This window comes from Pelophylax lessonae (genome assembly GCF_965119305.1).
Source record: "Pelophylax lessonae genome assembly, chromosome: 7".
In the NCBI taxonomy this organism is placed as follows: Eukaryota; Metazoa; Chordata; class Amphibia; order Anura; family Ranidae; genus Pelophylax; species Pelophylax lessonae.
The window spans coordinates 122,084,144-122,101,867 of NC_138774.1; the positions used below are offsets into that span (position 1 = coordinate 122,084,144).

General features: G+C 46.5%; 1 protein-coding gene across 1 annotated transcript in view; it reads right to left on the reverse strand.

The window, feature by feature from the left end:
- Nucleotides 1-249: 249 nt before the first annotated feature.
- The window catches only part of LOC309560532 (uncharacterized protein), a gene marked incomplete at both ends in the record, with an annotated part of 42,550 nt that continues 25,075 nt past the window's right edge, over nt 250-17,724 (reverse strand). Inside the window, 3 exons of the mRNA XM_082264162.1 lie at nt 250-824; nt 1,677-1,804; nt 13,744-13,952. Of these exons, the coding sequence (XP_082120288.1) occupies nt 250-824; nt 1,677-1,804; nt 13,744-13,952 (912 nt within the window). The remainder of the gene's footprint in view (nt 825-1,676; nt 1,805-13,743; nt 13,953-17,724) is intronic.

Below are 17,724 nucleotides of genomic sequence, written 5' to 3' on the forward strand. Positions count from 1 at the left end.
TAACTAGAATAATAACACTGACCCCAGTTTTGGCAAAGAAAAGGCCGTGGCACTCTTTATTGGTTTAAATAAATAAATTAAATCATAACAATTACTTGAATAGTTGAATCATAACAATTACTTGCTTGTAAAAACACTCAAACTGAAATAACTTATAATTGCTCAGTTATAAAACAACTCGAGCAACAATAAACATAAAATACCATACGAAATACAATGTCCCCACCAGCCGGGCTTGAGCAACAAGCCCTACCCCACCACCGCGGCCATTTCAATGCTACACTGCAGCCCTAGATTAAAAATATCAATCCCCACATCCAAAAGGTGAATGCCATCCTGGCGATAGAGCCCCTGGATGCCACCCTCCAGATCCACATGCCTATAGGACAAGCCGCCAATAGACGGCATTAACTTTTCCATTGCCCTATTTACCCTTTTCCTCATCTTCTCCATGACTTTCCTCTGCGATGAGGAAAGCCAAGGAAGCCGAGGAACTATTTCAGAAAATACCACCGCTGTCCCTGGAGACGAGAGGGAAAATAAATGCAAATCTCTCTTAATCTTAAATAGTAAGTCCAAAGTTTTAATATTACCAAGGTCATTACCCCCAGCGTGAATAACCACGATGGACGGAGGAGGCCAAACTTGGAACAATCTAGACAAATGAAAGTACAGCTGGTGCCACTGCAATCCTCTAATTCCTTTCCAAAATAAATTAAACTCCGGAGGTAGTGCTAAATTCGTACTGTAAATACGTTGTGAAGCTCTTTTCCTCGCCCAAAAAATGAATGAGTGGCCCAAGATCCAGACTGTTCGCTGAAAACCTGAAGGATTAAAAAAAACAAGTTAGGCCTTACATACACTTTAAAACATTTTGATTTCCACCTTCTTATGCTTTGTATTACCCTGTCCGGAAATCCCCTTCTAGCTGCCTCTGATGCTGCCTCTATCCTGAATGAATGTGAGGAAAACCTAAAAATTTTTAAGCCCAGCCGCTCTAAGCATTTCCGTAAAACAAAATCGAATTGATATTTTGTGAGTGGAGTGGAATCCATGTGGACCAAAAAGCGCCCACCACCAACCGGTCTTACTTCCAAAAATTGATTGACCATGCCCAACGGGCAAACACCCTGATTATGCTGAGCCTTAATAGTAATTCCCACACCTCTCCCCAGAGTGTCCGACTTTCAGCAACGTAACCAAATCTGGACATCTTCCCTGCCTACCACTACCTGATCATATAAAAGGCCTCCCTCAGTCTTCTTTGACAAAGGTAGCAGCTCAGAGATGCGGAGCGCCCCAAAAAAGGTCAATACAAAAGCCGTTCTGAACAACAGTGCTTCATAGTCAGAATTACACACTAATGAGGTCATACCGCAGATATCCCCCAATAACTCAATAGAAATAGGTCTCCTGTCATCTGTTACCGCCACCTCCCTCCTATAACCTTTCAATGCTTGCTGTACCGAAAAATAGGTCGTACAAGCCGGAAAACCTTTCAGTTGGCAGAAAAAAGAGATGCCCGCCAGTGTCTTACGTAAATAACTATAAGACAGTTTCCGCTGCATCAAAGAACCCATAAACTCCAGAACCAGACATTCCTCCGGTCGACCCTCCATCTTGCCCTTTGCCTCCATGAAAGCCAACCAACTCCTCCAGGCATCAGAATAACTCGCCCATGTTCTCGGGGCCACTCATCCCTCGATTGACCTCTCGACTAAATCCCAACAACTGTCCAAACTCGGCTCGGAATCTTGGTACCTTCTTTGCCCGCCTCCGGCAGCAGCTGGCGAAAACGGTCCATCTGAAACCGAGATAGAGCATCGGCCAGATTATTCAAGACACCTGGTGTGTGTTTCGCCTTAAGCCATTCATTGAGCTTTAAACACAAAAGGACAATCCTCCTTAGCACTCTAATCACAAAAATGGACTTGGATGAGAGGCAGTTCACCGTGAACAAGACCCCTTTGTTGTCAGTTTTCACCAGAATCCTTCTATTCGCGAAACATTCACCCCACAGTTCCAACGCCACTATGATCGGGAACAGCTCCAACAAAACCACGTTTTTTGTCAGCTTTCCACTTTTCCATGACTCCGGCCATCCTGCACAACACCAATGCGTCTGCCATATGGCCCCAAAGCCTCTAGAGCCCGCCGCATCTGTAAACAAACGAAAGTCAGGGGCAAAAATGAAATCCTCCTGAAAAAATGAATGACCATTATATACCACGAGAAAGTCCGCCCAAACAGCCAAATCCTCCCGAAGGTCACTAGTCAATCTGATGTGGGAAAAGGGGGCCTTCAAGCCCTAAGTAGACAAGTAAAGGCGCCTTGAAAACACCCTACCCATGGGCATAATTCTGCATGTGAACGCTAACAAACCCAAGAAAGACTGCATCTCCTTCAATAGGACCTTCCTCCTCGACAGAAAAAACTGCACCAGAGATTTCAGCTTTGCCACCTTATCCTCCGGTAAACAGAACTCCATACGATCCGTATCAATGTGAATGCCCAAAAAAATTATTTTTGTAGTAGGCAAGCAAGTTTTTCCCTCCGCCAGAGGAACCCCAAAATCTTCCGCCACTTCCCTAAAGATTTGCAACAAACTAAGACAATCCACAGAATCTGGTGGGCCCACGAACAAAAAATCGTCCAGGTAATGCAGAACTCCCACACTACCCGACTTAGCCGCTACCACCCAGTGCAAAAAAGAAGAGAATGCCTCAAAGTAGGCACATGACACAGAACATCCCATAGGGAGGCTTTTGTCAAAGAAGTACATACCTTCCAGCTTAAAGCCCAAAGAATTCAATGCCACAGGTGATATCGGCAAAAGACAAAACGCGGACTTTATGTCCGCCTTCGCTAACAATGCCCCCTGGCCAAACAGCCTTATCTTAGCAATGGCTTCTTCAAACGTGGCATATGACACTGAAGACAAATCTCCATCAATGTCGTCATTCAGTGAGCTTCCTTTCGGGTAAGAGAGGTGGTGTATGACACGGAATTCATTTGGCTCTTTTTTGGGGACCACTCCAAGCGGAGAAACACGAAAACTATCAAAAGGTGGATGCTCAAAAGGACCTGCCACCCTACCCAGCTCGATTTCCTTAAAAATCTTGTCCCTAACTACCTGTGGGAAGTTTTCCACCAATTTCAGATTGCCAACCTCTGTACATCCTTTCCCTACAAATGAGGGCAAAGGGAAACCCTTCTCAAAACCTTCAATGAGAAAACTGGCCCTCTCCCTGTTTGGGTATCTGTCCAACCACGGAAGCATTCTTTCCAGCCTCACAGGCGTGCAGGCTTTTTGGAAAAATATCCTTTGGAACTTGCCCCGACCCTACCGTAGCATTTTTCCTAAAGCACTTACTCACTGGATGTGGGCCAGAGCAAAATGAACATTCATGCTTATAACGGCAAGCCGCATTCCAACGACATTGACTTTCGTTGAATGCAAAACAACAACCTTTGCGATAAGCTGCATTCTGAGTGTTCACCACCGGCTGCCTAGCAGGATTCTGCCTCTGCGGGGACATCAAGTTCAGCCAAAGGCAGACATCCTTCATACCCCATCTTAAAGAGGGGTGGACTGACAGCTTCTGACGAAAAGATTTGTCGTAATAGTACCCCAAAGCTCTTGTAAGCTTCCAAGATATGATCGAGGTGCTGAAATAGGCCCCCACACCTCTCAGGATGCTTCTCAGCCATCACCCCCGTGAATATACAAAACACCTGCAGCCAGTTATGGAATGACCTAGGGGCCCCCCTGTGCCGCTCCTCATCCTGTTTGTCGTCTCTTTTATCAGTCCTAACCGACAGCTCCTTATGAGCAGGTAACAGTGATAACAAGTCGACAAACTCGCCCTTCCATATTTTTTCCTTAACCCCAATACTCAAGTGGTAGCCCAGAGGTGACATCTCACATGGCATCGCGCTCTTCATACACACCTCCGGCACACCGCTACCTCCCAGCAATGGTGCATGCGCGGACAAAACATTATCTTCCTAAGATAAACTTTGATTAATATTACTATGAGCGAAATTATCATCATAAGGAATGGAGACAGTAGATACTGCAGGTGAGAAATTAAGTTCACAGCTTGGCTGCTGCTGAACAGACACAACAGGCTTAACAGGCACAGGAGAAACAGCAGGGGAGACACGAGAAAAAGATTGTACCAAAGAAGATAAAGAGTTAATTAATATAGACAGATTCTGTACATTGCACAACTCACCAGCTGCTGGGGGGAGAACAGGCTGCTGCTCAGCTTCCTCCAGCAGCACACTGGCAGCTGCTCCTGTTGTCTCATGCTGCGCTGTAGCCACTCCCACAGCAGGTGTTCTTGAAACTACAGGGATAATTCTCTGTGGAGATGGCAGACGCCCTCTCTCCCTCTCTGGGTCCGCCTGGCAGTTTTCAGCCCGCCCTCCGCCGCCCCTTCTTGGAGACAGGGAGGCTCGTCTTCTTCTTTTAGATGCTTGGCGCATGCGCGCCTGGGACGTCTTCACCGCCATGACACCGCATGGCGGCTCTCCTGCAGGTACACACGCCGGCTTCTCAGGCGTCTTCTCTCTCTCTGGGGGCCGGTTCCTCCGCGCTCGCGTCTCCCGCCCTGGGCTAACCACCAGCCTCGCTGCAGGCGCTTCTGCCTGTGAAGGAGCAGGGTGAACTTCAACCGCAACTTGCTCTGCAATTCCAGACATAGAGAGACAATGCCGCAGCCAGGCTTCTCCCCCCGCACTCTCTGCCTTCTCAATCAGCTGCTTCAACAAGGTCTCCATGACAGCAGGTAAGAAAAAACCTCCTGGACTACTTCTGCTGAACTTTCTTCTTTGTGCTTTTCGGTGCAAAAGGAAGCACCCCAGCCCAAACCAAGCTTATAAAGCCTCTGCCCCAGCTTGCTAGAACCTTCCCTGCACACCGATTGGCCGATACCTGCTGTATGCTCAGGTAAAATTAACCTCTTACTAGCCTAAACCTCTAAACCTATACCCCTATGCTTACCTGACAGAACTGCTACACACAAGTGGCCACATAATGTGCCCCCTTTTATATTCCACTATACCACACTGCCTTATTCTGTACTCTGTACTGTACATTCCCTATTCCACATCATTCTGTACCCTGTACTGTACACTCTCTTTTCCACAGCACCTCATTCTGTGCTCTGTACTGTATATTCCCTATTCCACAACGCATCATTCTGTACCCTGTACTGTACACTCCCTATTCCACAACACCTCATTCTGTGCTCTGTACTGTACATTTCCTATTCCACACCACATCATTATGTATCCTGTACTATACACTCCCTGTTCCATACCACCTCATTCTGTGCTCTGTACTGTACATTTCCTATTCCACACCACATCATTATGTATCCTGTACTATACACTCCCTGTTCCATACCACCTCATTCTGTGCTCTGTACTGTACATTTCCTATTCCACATTCTTTAGTGCACATTTTCTATTCCACACCATCTCATTCTGTACTCTGTACTGTACATTCCCTATTCCACACCACATCATTCTGTATCCTGTACTGTATGTACATTTTTTTTATTAAAAATCTTACAAACATAAACATAATTACAACATATTTACATACTATATATACAAAATAAATACAATTATATATGAACAAACAAAAATAGCTTACTTCAGCATAGAAAACAAACTGGCTTTTTTTTCCTGAAAAAAAACATACGCAGAACTAAGGCTCGGTTCACACTTATGCGATGCGGGAAGGCTGCAAATTCGCAGCCTGTTCCCGCATCGCAAACGCACCCTTGGCAGTTCACACTTCCATATGCGATACGCTGGGGGTGTCAATGTACTGTTAACGACACCCCCAGTTTGATCGCATATCGCAGTGCGATCTTACAGTTCGCACAGGATCGGATCGCACAAGTGTGAACCACTGTGCGATCCGATCCTGATGCGGCTCAAAAAAAGGGTCATGTGCGACTTTACTGCGGGTGCAGTGCGAATTTAGCCATACAACGTGTATGGCTGAATTCGCACCGCACACCCGATCGCATGTAATGAAGGAGCAGTGCGCTCCGATATTATATGCGATCGCCGCAGCCGCACATATGTGAACTCGGCACTAAATATATATATACAGTACATAACATATGTTATTATTATTATTATTATTTTAATGCATCACCACAAAACCCTAACCACAACCTAAACCCACCCTCAAAAAACATATGGGGTGTTGGCGCTTTAAGGATGTATGGACAGATGTACCAAAGCAGAGCAAACTGAAACGAACTGGGGACATAACATGTACAAAAGGGCAATTAATAGTCCATATCAGGGGGGGCTGGTGCTCCATGGGCCGGGGGGGGGGGGCATACCCCCCCCGGACCACACCAGGCCGCCGCACACCTTACCCCCCCCACCCCAGACTACAGAGAAACAGGACAAGACCCCCCCCCTCACTCATCCTGCCTGGATGCAGCAGCGGGCGGTGGTGGCTTTGGCTTCTTCCCCCTGTCTTCTGTGTCTCCTCCCTCCTACTCCATGCCCAATGGCATGGCTTCTCCTTTCGGCCAAACGGGAAATGGGTCTCAATTTTCATTCGCTATTGTCACACAACTGGGTGGGCTCGGGCGCACTGCTCTGCACCCCGAGCCCACCCTTTTTTTTAGCCTGTGAGAGCCTCTGGCTCTAATCACATGGTTAAAAAAAAAAAGCCCCATTGAACTCCATGCGTCCCTCCATGGGCCGGGGGGGGGCATACCCCCCCCGGACCACACCAGGCCGCCGCACACCTTACCCACCCACCCCAGACTACAGAGAAACAGGACAAGACCCCCCCCTCACTCATCCTGCCTGGATGCAGCAGCGGGCGGTGGTGGCTTTGGCTTCTTCCCCCTGTCTTCTGTGTCTCCTCCCTCCTACTCCATGCCCAATGGCATGGCTTCTCCTTTCGGCCAAACGGGAAATGGGTCTCAATTTTCATTCGCTATTGTCACACAACTGGGTGGGCTCGGGCGCACTGCTCTGCACCCCGAGCCCACCCTTTTTTTTAGCCTGTGAGAGCCTCTGGCTCTAATCCCATGGTTAAAAAAAAAAAAGCCCCATTGAACTCCATGCGTCCCGCATGTAGATTAGGGGGCCAGATGCATGGATGGGGGGGGGGGCGGCGCCCCTGTGCCCCATATACACCACTGGTCCATATACATTCATGGAAGATGGGGGGCGTAGAAAAGGACTGTTTTAAAGTCCATCCGTGGGATGGACTGTGGGATGGATCACTTGACACTTGATAAAGGAGTGCCCACACCCGGCAGGGTGTCCGCGCATGCTTCGAAACGCGTAGTGAGTCCCTTCCGCCCTTCTCCTTCTCCTGACGTCAGACAATAGACGCTTCCTCCTCGCGGCCTTCGCCTCCTGCCCACCCGGAGGACATCAGAAAGCCGGCACCTCTCTGTCTCCATGGACATCCTGGGCCCTGCAGATGAATGCAAGTGAACCACGGAGCCACTAACATCCGGATACACGCTTCTTTGTATACTTCAATGTAGGGCTGGGCGATAAATCGATTTAATCAATTTATCGATTTTTTAGTTAGAAACTGTTTTTTTTTGGAAACTCAAGTTTTTTTGTACAATACTTTTTTCTCCCTTGCAGCCGAACTCCCCACCGCTGCGCCTGGATATGACGTCAGCTGCGGGGCGGGCGGTGCGTCTGTACAGGCCGGGGCTGCGGCGCGCTGTGATAGGTAAAGTCTACCCGGCCTGGATGTGACGTCAGCTGCCGGGAGAGGAAGCGGGCGGTGCGTCTGTACAGGCGCACCGCCCGCCCCGCAGCTGACGTCACATCTGGGCGCGGCGGTGGGGAGTGCGGTGGCTGCACAAAAACGAGCCCAAACACAGACTTGCCAGGCATAGCCTATATGAGAAGAAAAAGACTTCTAGTAAAGAAAGGAAAAACAGAATGAAGAAAGTCAGGGGCACAGCCAAAGCAAGCGTGGGTGCTGGTAAAAAGAAGGACTAAAGGATCCCAAGATGAATTATCAGAAGATTGTACTTTATTCCAGGATCTTGTAATTATAATTATAAAAATTGAAAAATAAAAAAAATAAAAATTTAAGAAAAAAGTATTGTACAAAAAACTTGTTTAAAAAAAAAATGTTTTTCAAATTAAACTAAACGTTACTGGGGAGTTTGGTTCCTGTGCGGCGGGCTAGGAGCTGGCTGGAGCCCAGGCCCAGGCCCAGGGTGTGTGTAGTTACGCGGGGCCCGGGGGTGGCTGCACAAGGCAGAAAAAACTATTGTAGAAAAAACTAAAATTTTTGAAAAAAAAAATAGTTTCAAAGTCAAACTAAAAAAGGTGGCCGGTTACTGTGGACTCGTTCTCTGGACTGTACCTATCACAGCGCAGCCCCTGTACAGACGCACCGCCCGCAGCTGACGTCACAACATCCAGGCGCGGGGGTGGTCCGTCAGTCAGACACACATATACAGCGCTTCTCCTTCCTCAGTCCTACCTCAACACAGTGAGCTCTCCTCCCTCCCCGCTCAGCGCGACGCCCCCGCGTCTTCTTTTATTGTCTAATGTCTAGTAGTCTATTGTTTTGGGATTCTACGCATTTTAACTCTTGAGGAGTTAAAATAGCAATAAAGTTGCACTTTTGACACTATATCTGATGTCTGAAGTCATTTTTTAAGTGCATTGGAAAAAAAAATGAAAATCGGATCGAAACTCAAATGTTTCTTTAAAAATCGAAGATTTTTTTTTTAGGCAAAATCGCCCAGCCCTACTTCGATGTGAGTTACTACTATTTTAACCGTGTTTATTAAATACTATTTGCACTGAGAGGCACTCTCCTTCCCTTCTTGTAAACACACCCTCAGGCTTAGAAAGGAATAAACATTTAACCCATGCATGCAGCCTTTTTTCCAAAATCTGATCTTATAAAAAATCTAGGGGGCGTGAAATAACAGAAAAAGAAAAGCTGCATACCCAGAGACAGCGACAGACAGCAGTTACCGGGACATGACATTCCTCCACGCCTTTGTCCAGGTTGCCGGCCGCCACCTGTCCCTCTCAAGACCCCAAATCTTCCCAACCTCACCCAGAATGTTGTGCACCACCACTTCGACAGGAAGGACTTTCTTCCGTGTAGAAACCTGACACCGTGCATTCCTCGTGACTACTAAACTAACTAGAAAAAGTGTCTCAAAATGAAAATCTCGATGCATCTCAAAAGACCCGTACGACTACTCCACATAACTCAAGTGGGAAAGGAATGGCAAACCCAGAGCCCCACCCAACTGCTTATAGACTTTTATATTGAAGGGTCACTGAAGCAAGAAATGGTACATCGTCTCCTCCACACCGCCACATTCCACTCTTAGACAATCACGGTTCTCAAGGTTGCCTTTTACATAGAGTCTGCCATGGAATGAGAGCCAGGCCAAACCCTGAAACTTTGAAGGGATTCTCTCTAGATTAACCAACTACAGACCCTCCCTCATAACAAGAAGCGGGCAATCCCTCAAGGCCAGTGGTTCGCTAAAGGCAGATTCAACAACCCTTCAACCCAACAGGGCTTTCCTAGGAAGAGACTTAATTTTCTCCTCCGTCACTTGCCACTGCCAAAGCATGTTCGGGCACGGGGCAACGTAAGCCAGGAGCTTACTACGCCGGACCCTCAGGCCTGTACTGTACTGTACTGCCTGTACTGTATGTAGCACCCTCTAATGTGCTACTAGTGTCAGTACTTAAAAAGGTATGTTTTAACTCATGCTTAAACCTGTGGGTCTTTAATTGGGTCATAGGTTTACTTTAGATCAGGGCTGGATGACTACTACAGACAACTCTCTGGTGCCTCCCTTTGGTTCTGGAAAGTTAAAGAACATTCTGGAAACTGGAGGGTGGAGGCTGGGAGGGTTGTTCTGCATACTTAGGGGAGTTTAGCCAATCCCCAGGCAGTGGGTATGGCATGGAGTTCAGCCAACCCTTAAATATGAATGAGTCATGCTGACAGAGGAGTTGGCTGGGAGATGGAGTGCTGAGGGGACTGTCGGTGGCCCTTGAGGGGAACCCCCCTAGTGTAACGCTCCTTGCGTTTCTTATAAGGTGTGGATTTTCAGCTGCAGAAGTAGTTCCACGTCAGTAGTCATGTAGGAGATATGCTGAGATACCAATCCCAACCTCAATGACTCATCATGTATGGAAGGTCTTATTTCAGCCAGTAAATACACACAGTAATTAAGCTGGTTCCTAGTGTGACTTTATATACATGTAGTAAGACAATGATAAAGGTCTTAGGGATAGGTTTGAGTGGAAGTGGTAGGTGACAGACACTTGAGGTGAGACAGTGCAGATGGATGCAGGAAGGGTTAGCGATCATGTATGATAACAGATGACAGAGTAGCAGGTGCATACAGGAGAGATCAACCCAGTGCAGGAAATAGTAGCAGTAGCCTCAAGAGCTAGCAATCTAGTTATGCAGATGTAAAAGACAGTCCTTGCTATGCAGAGCTAAATAGTGTAAGCCTAGTACAAGTCTATAGAGATTTCCCCTGTGGGGTACTTAGCACAAATAGCGATAGCCGAAGGATCGCTCAGGAGATGCGGATGATCCAGTAGCAGGATGCAGGGATCAGCGCAGCGAGGTTCGTCAGCGAGGAGAGCTTGCAAGCATGGAAGCTTCAAGCAAGATTAGTATCCAGGTACTGGTGTTTGAACGAACACATGTGAGTGAGAACCGACGCCCTAAATAGCCATCTAGTCCGGCGCTGGGTGATGACAGCTTCAGCCTTAAAGGGAAACACACCTATATGTGTTTCTTCTGTCTAGGTAGATGGAAATCACCCGGAATAAATGTGATAGGAGGCACTGAGAGTGCCAGAACCTTACATTACCCCCCCCCCCCCGTAAGGCCGGCTCCGGAAGGCCTCTAAGGCTGGTTGTCGATATAAGAATCGGAAAAAACTGGGTGCCGATACGAGAATCGGATAACACTGGTTGCCGATACGAGAATCGGATAAGACTGGTTGCCGATACAAGAATCGGATGAGACTGGTTGCCGATGCGAGAATCGGATGAGACTGGTTGCCGATATGAAAATCGGGAAGAAAAAAAAAAAATGGTTGCCGATATGAGAATCGGATCAGGTTGGTAACCGATGAGAATCGGATCACTTGTTGCCGATATGAGAATCGGATCAGGTTGGTAACCGATCTGAGAATCGGATCACTTGTTGCCGATATGAAAATCGGATCACTTGTTTGCCGATATGAAAATCGGATCAGGTTGGTAACCGATCTGAGAATCGGATAGGACTTGTTGTTAGGGTGTCTGCTACATGGACCCCTCACTAGAATCGGACGCATAACCATCCGAAGTAATCCTAGTAGTCCTAGCAACCAATGCTTCTTCAAACATCCTCAGATCCTTCCTACATACCACCGTGCCATTAGAAGCACGTACGCAGTCAGGTGCAAGAATCTCTGTATTTTCATCGGAAGCCAGAAATGTGCTTGCAAAAATAGGAGTATCCTCAGGAGGTGGTACAGGAGGGTTTTTTGAACGTGGTATAAAGTTCACTGGAGTTGAAGGAATATCTATTCCAATATTTGTTAATTTCTGGGTGTCCTTCACTGATATAGAACGGGTACAGGGCTGGCAACAGCCTTGATAATTTCCAGGCTGTTTTTCAGGGAAGACCCTTCGGATTCGCCTGGCCTCCATTGGGAGAGCCTTAGGCCTATGGGGTCTGGTTGGGCAGAATGTAATGAAATGTCCCCCTTCTCCACAATAAAAACAAAGGCCACAGATTCTCCTGTGATCTCTTTTTTCTTGTGAGGACAACCTAGCATGTATGGCACCAATCTCCATAGGCTCCTCATCCATCTCTGTAGGATCAGGGTCCAAATGGGATGTGTCAGAGTGACAAGGTCGACTGTTTGAGGCAGGCTCGGACCATGACCAGGCAGGATCACCATATCTACTAGGTCTCCTTTTTTCCTTAGGTAGCCGGGGTCTGTGGTTACCTGGAGCGGGTTTAGGAGTGGGGTCAATAGCTGAATTCTGAGAAGAACTGGATAATGGCATTTCCATTTTTTCAGACTTCCTTTCTCGTAGTCTTCTATCTATGGTGATACTGAGTTGTATCAATGTATCCAGGGTTTTTGGCATCTCTGCTCGGGCGAGCTCGTCCTTGACGGCTTCTGATAGGCCAAGCCTAAATTGGGTTTTCAGAGATGCATCATTCCATCCTGAATCAAGGGTCCATCTCTTGAATTCTGCGACAAAGTCTTCTACAGGCCTTTTTCCTTGTTTCAAGGATCTTAACTGAAGATCGGCAGTACTCTGCCTATTGGGGTCATCATATAGGCTAGTGAGCTCTGCCAGGAACAAGGCATAGGAGTTGAGAAGCTGGTCGTTTTTTTCAAAAAGAGAATCTGCCCAGGCTCGAGGATCGTTTGATAGGTAAGAAATAATAGTACAAACCTTAATGTGATCAGTAAGGTAGGTACGAGGTTTTAGCAAAAAAAGTAACTCACATGCGTTTTTAAATTCGCGAAATCTTTTGCGATCGCCTGTAAATACCAAAGGGGGATTTATCTTGGGTTCAGGAGACTGTGCAGAGGTAAGTTGTGTCAGTCTAATTACCTGCTGCGACAGAGCCTGATTGTCGTTTTTCAATTCAGCAAGTGCGTGTATTAACACAGATACTTGCTGTTTTAATTGTGTCACCTGAGTGGCTACTTCTGCTGAATCAATTTTTTGGGTTCGTTCAATCTGTAAAGCTCCTTGCGTTTCTTATAAGGTGTGGATTTTCAGCTGCAGAAGTAGTTCCACGTCAGTAGTCATGTAGGAGATATGCTGAGATACCAATCCCAACCTCAATGACTCATCATGTATGGAAGGTCTTATTTCAGCCAGTAAATACACACAGTAATTAAGCTGGTTCCTAGTGTGACTTTATATACATGTGGTAAGACAATGATAAAGGTCTTAGGGATAGGTTTGAGTGGAAGTGGTAGGTGACAGACACTTGAGGTGAGACAGTGCAGATGGATGCAGGAAGGGTTAGCGATCATGTATGATAACAGATGACAGAGTAGCAGGTGCATACAGGAGAGATCAACCCAGTGCAGGAAATAGTAGCAGTAGCCTCAAGAGCTAGCAATCTAGTTATGCAGATGTAAAAGACAGTCCTTGCTATGCAGAGCTAAATAGTGTAAGCCTAGTACAAGTCTATAGAGATTTCCCCTGTGGGGTACTTAGCGCTAATAGCGATAGCCGAAGGATCGCTCAGGAGATGCGGATGATCCAGTAGCAGGATGCAGGGATCAGCGCAGCGAGGTTCGTCAGCGAGGAGAGCTTGCAAGCATGGAAGCTTCAAGCAAGATTAGTATCCAGGTACTGGTGTTTGAACGAACACATGTGAGTGAGAACCGACGCCCTAAATAGCCATCTAGTCCGGCGCTGGGTGATGACAGCTTCAGCCTTAAAGGGAAACACACCTATATGTGTTTCTTCTGTCTAGGTAGATGGAAATCACCCGGAATAAATGTGATAGGAGGCACTGAGAGTGCCAGAACCTTACACCTAGTCTGGAGGGAGGAGAACTCTGCCTCAGGTTCGAGCTTGGGTGCTGGCCTGGGAGAAACCTGACAACAGGAGCAGTTTGGAGGGAGTCTTCCCTGAGAGGCAGCAGGAGCAAGGAGGACAGTGTGAGTACTACAGCACAGGGGGGGGACTCACAGTAGAAGGGGAGAGACTGCCACATGTAGCAGGTCTCTCTGTAAGATGGTGTTGTGCTTAAATCTGCCCTGGGAGATCCCTCGAGAATCAGTTGGGTAGACTGGTAAAGAGTCAGTCAGGTAGACTTTTGAAGAAGCAGCAAGGTGGGCTGGTGGAAAAGCAACCAGGTGGGCTGGCATTTCCTGCAGTAGTAGAGCTGGAAACAGTGTCTACAAGGGAGTTGGAGATACTCCAGGATGCAGTTTACAACACCTTGTGCTACTTCCTAAAGGGACTGAGAGTTCCTAGCCTTGAAGGGGCTCTTTCTTTTCTAACACAGACTGTTAGTTGCCAAGAGAGAAATCAATCAGAGATCTATAAAGAAAAGGAGAGGAATCTAAGTTGTCCCTGATTTTGTTGCTATCAAGTTGGACATCCCATAATTCCCAATCCCCATCCAATTTACTACCCGCCAATAACACAATTAAAAAAAAAAAAAAAAACAACACATCAAAGACTGTTCCTTGTTGCTGGATGTAAGCTGGAAATGCTATTTCCCTGGCTGTGTAGGAGTGTGGAACCCAGTCATCTGCAACCCCTACGGGGTAGTACACTCCCTATTCTATACCACCGCTTTCTGTGTTCTGTACTGTGCATTCCCTATTTCACTCCACCTCGTTCTGTACCCTGTACTCTGTACTGTACATTCCCTATTCCACACCGCATCATTCTGTATTCTGTAGTGCACATTCTCTATTCCACACCACCTCATTCTGTACTCTGCATTGTACATTCCCTGTTCCACACCACATCATTTTGTACTCTGTAATGTACATTCACTATTCCACACTGTATCATTCTGTACCCTATATTGTACATTCTCTGTTCTACACCACCTCATTCTGTACTCTGTACTGTACATTCCCTATTCCATACCACGTCATCCTGTATTCTGTACTGCACATTCTCTATTCCACATTGCCTCATTCTGTAGTCTGTACTGTTCATTTCCTTTTCCACACTGCTCATTCTGTACTCTGTACTGTTCATTCCCTGTTCCACACTGCCTCATTCTGTACTCTGTAATGTACATTCCCTATTCCACGCTGCATCATTCTGTACTCTGTAATGTACATTTCCTATTCCACGCTGCATCATTCTGTACTCTGTAATGTACATTCCCTATTCCACGCTGCATCATTTTGTACTATGTACTGCACATTCTCTATTCCACAGTGCCTCATTCTGTACTCTGTAATGTACATTCCCTATTCCACAGTGTCTCATTCTGTACTCTGTAATGTACATTCCCTATTCCACGCCGCATCATTCTGTACTCTGTAATGTACATTCCCTTTTCCATGCCGCATCATTCTGTACTCTGTAATGTACATTCCCTATTCCACGCCGCATTATTCTGTACTCTGTAATGTACATTCCCTTTTCCATGCCGCATCATTCTGTACTCTGTAATGTACATTCCCTATTCCACGCCGCATCATTCTGTACTCTGTAATGTACATTCCCTTTTCCATGCCGCATCATTCTGTACTCTGTAATGTACATTCCCTTTTCCATGCCGCATCATTCTGTACTCTGTAATGTACATTCCCTTTTCCATGCCGCATCATTCTGTACTCTGTAATGTACATTCCCTATTCCACGCCGCATCATTCTGTACTCTGTAATGTACATTCCCTATTTCACGCCGCATCATTCTGTACTCTGTACTGCACATTCTCTATTCCACAGTGCCTCTTTCTGTACTCTGTATTGTACAATCTCTATTACACACTGCTTCACTGTCTACTGTACTGCATATGTTGTTTTCCATATCACATCATTCTGTAGGCTGTGCTAGACAGATTCTCTTGTCAATGAAAAGATCACTTTACTGCTGCAGATCGAGAGATTACTTTTAGCTCAGGTGCATTAGGGTGCTATACAATACCGTATAGCACTAACATACCATGTGTACTACCTGTTGCGGTAACACACGGTGGTAAGCGAGGCCCTTATTATTTATTCACATTACCAGAACTCTCATTGCATTGTACAGAACATTAAACTGTCAGTGTATTTTCTGTTATATGAGATCTCATTGCACTGTACACATCATTCATCTGTCACCAGAAATATCATTGCAGTGTAAAGATCATAAATCTGTCACTAGAGATACCACTTCATTTTACAGTTCAATCATGTGTTAATGGAGAGCTTACTGCACTAAACAGATCATATACAGTATCAGTTACCAAAAAAAAAACACAGCACTGTATAGTTCATTCCTCTGTCTACTGGAGAACTCACTGCACTGTACAGATTGTGTATCTTTTTAGAGATCATTGTGCTGTGTAGATCATTCATCTGCTCCAGAAAGCTCACCACACGTACATTTCATTCATCTATCACCAGAGAGCCTATTTAATTGTACAGTTCATTACTCTGTCACCAAAGAGCTGAAGGCACAGTACCAGTCATTCATCTGTCACTGCAAAGCACTATGTATCCAAATAAATTCCCACTGCAGAGCTCAGTGCACTATAAATCTCAGTAAACTGTCACTGCAGAGCTCAGTGCACTATATATCTCAATCATATGTCACTGCAGAGCTCAATGCATTATATATCTCCGTCATCTGTTGCTGAAATGCTTGGTGCATGGTACAGTTCTTTCAACTGTCACTGACGAGTTGATTTAATAGTATAGGTTATTCATCTGTCACTATAGAGCTAAGTGCACTTTTTAGTTCATTCATCTATTACCAGATAACACACTCGACTGTACAATGCATTTGACATTAGATAAATTGGCTTGACAGTGTGGTGTACTTTTAATTTATCTATAAGCATCGAGCTTAGTGCACTGTTTTGTTCATTCATATGTTACCAGAGATCTCAGTGTATTTTCCTGCCGATTTGTGACTAGATTACTGCTTGTGCTGTCCTGTTCATTTATCTATCACCAGGCAGCATGAGCCTAATACACACTTTATTAGTGTTATTTAGTAACACAAGTGATATTAGTACAGCGATCTCCCCCGCTGAGCTATTGTGTTCAGACAGGGGTGTCGCCCACTCCCTTTCCCCCGTCACGACACACTAATCAATACTGGCAGCCATTGGCTGCCAGCGCTGATTGGATGCTGGTTTTCCAGCATGGCTATTTTACAGAAGCCAATTGTAAGATCCAGCTTCTGTCGGACAGGGAGCTGTACACACAGGCTGGAAGTTGGCGAATTCCTGCCGAACCTGCTAATTTCAGTCCCCTGTGCACCCGGCATCAGTGCTGTATTTTGGCCTAGGCCAACAAGGCCCAGGCCTAGGGCAGCACTTTGCAGGGGGGCAGCAAAATAGCGGCTTCCGTCTCCATCTGAGACTCTATTGGCGCCTGGTTGCTAGAGCTGCCTGGCGTCTAGCAACCAGTGGCATCACGGACATGACTCCCTGGCCCTGCTCATATTTCAAAGTGGAGTAGGATTTAACTTCCTCCTCTTCCCTTCCGCTCCTAGAGCTCCCCCCACCCCCTCTCACTCCTCCACTCCCTTCTTCCTTTCTCTCCCATCCCCCTCTCTCTCTCACCACCCCCCTGTCTTTCTCTCCCACCCCCTCTCTTTCCCTTACCCTCTCTCTCTCCTGCTCTCCCTCTCTTTCTCTCACACCCTCTCTCTCACCCACCCTCTCTCTCTCACTCACTCCCCTCCCTCTTTCTCACCCCCACCATCTCTCTCTCTCTCTCATCCCCCCTCTATATAACATATTTGTTATTTTTATAAAAAAATTAAAAATAGAGACAATCACTTTAAAAGAGAAGTATGGGGTTTCCTTTTTTCCCCATTTGTACTTACCTAGGTGGATGCAGCATCGGCCTGATGCTGCATCTGTCTCCTGTTGCCTCTACACTGAGAACCAAGCACTCAATAATCGCTGATCGCTCGGTTCTGACAGCTCCTTGAGCAGAGAGCTGCTGACTGTAGTCAGCAGCTCTCTGCTCTGCCCTCTC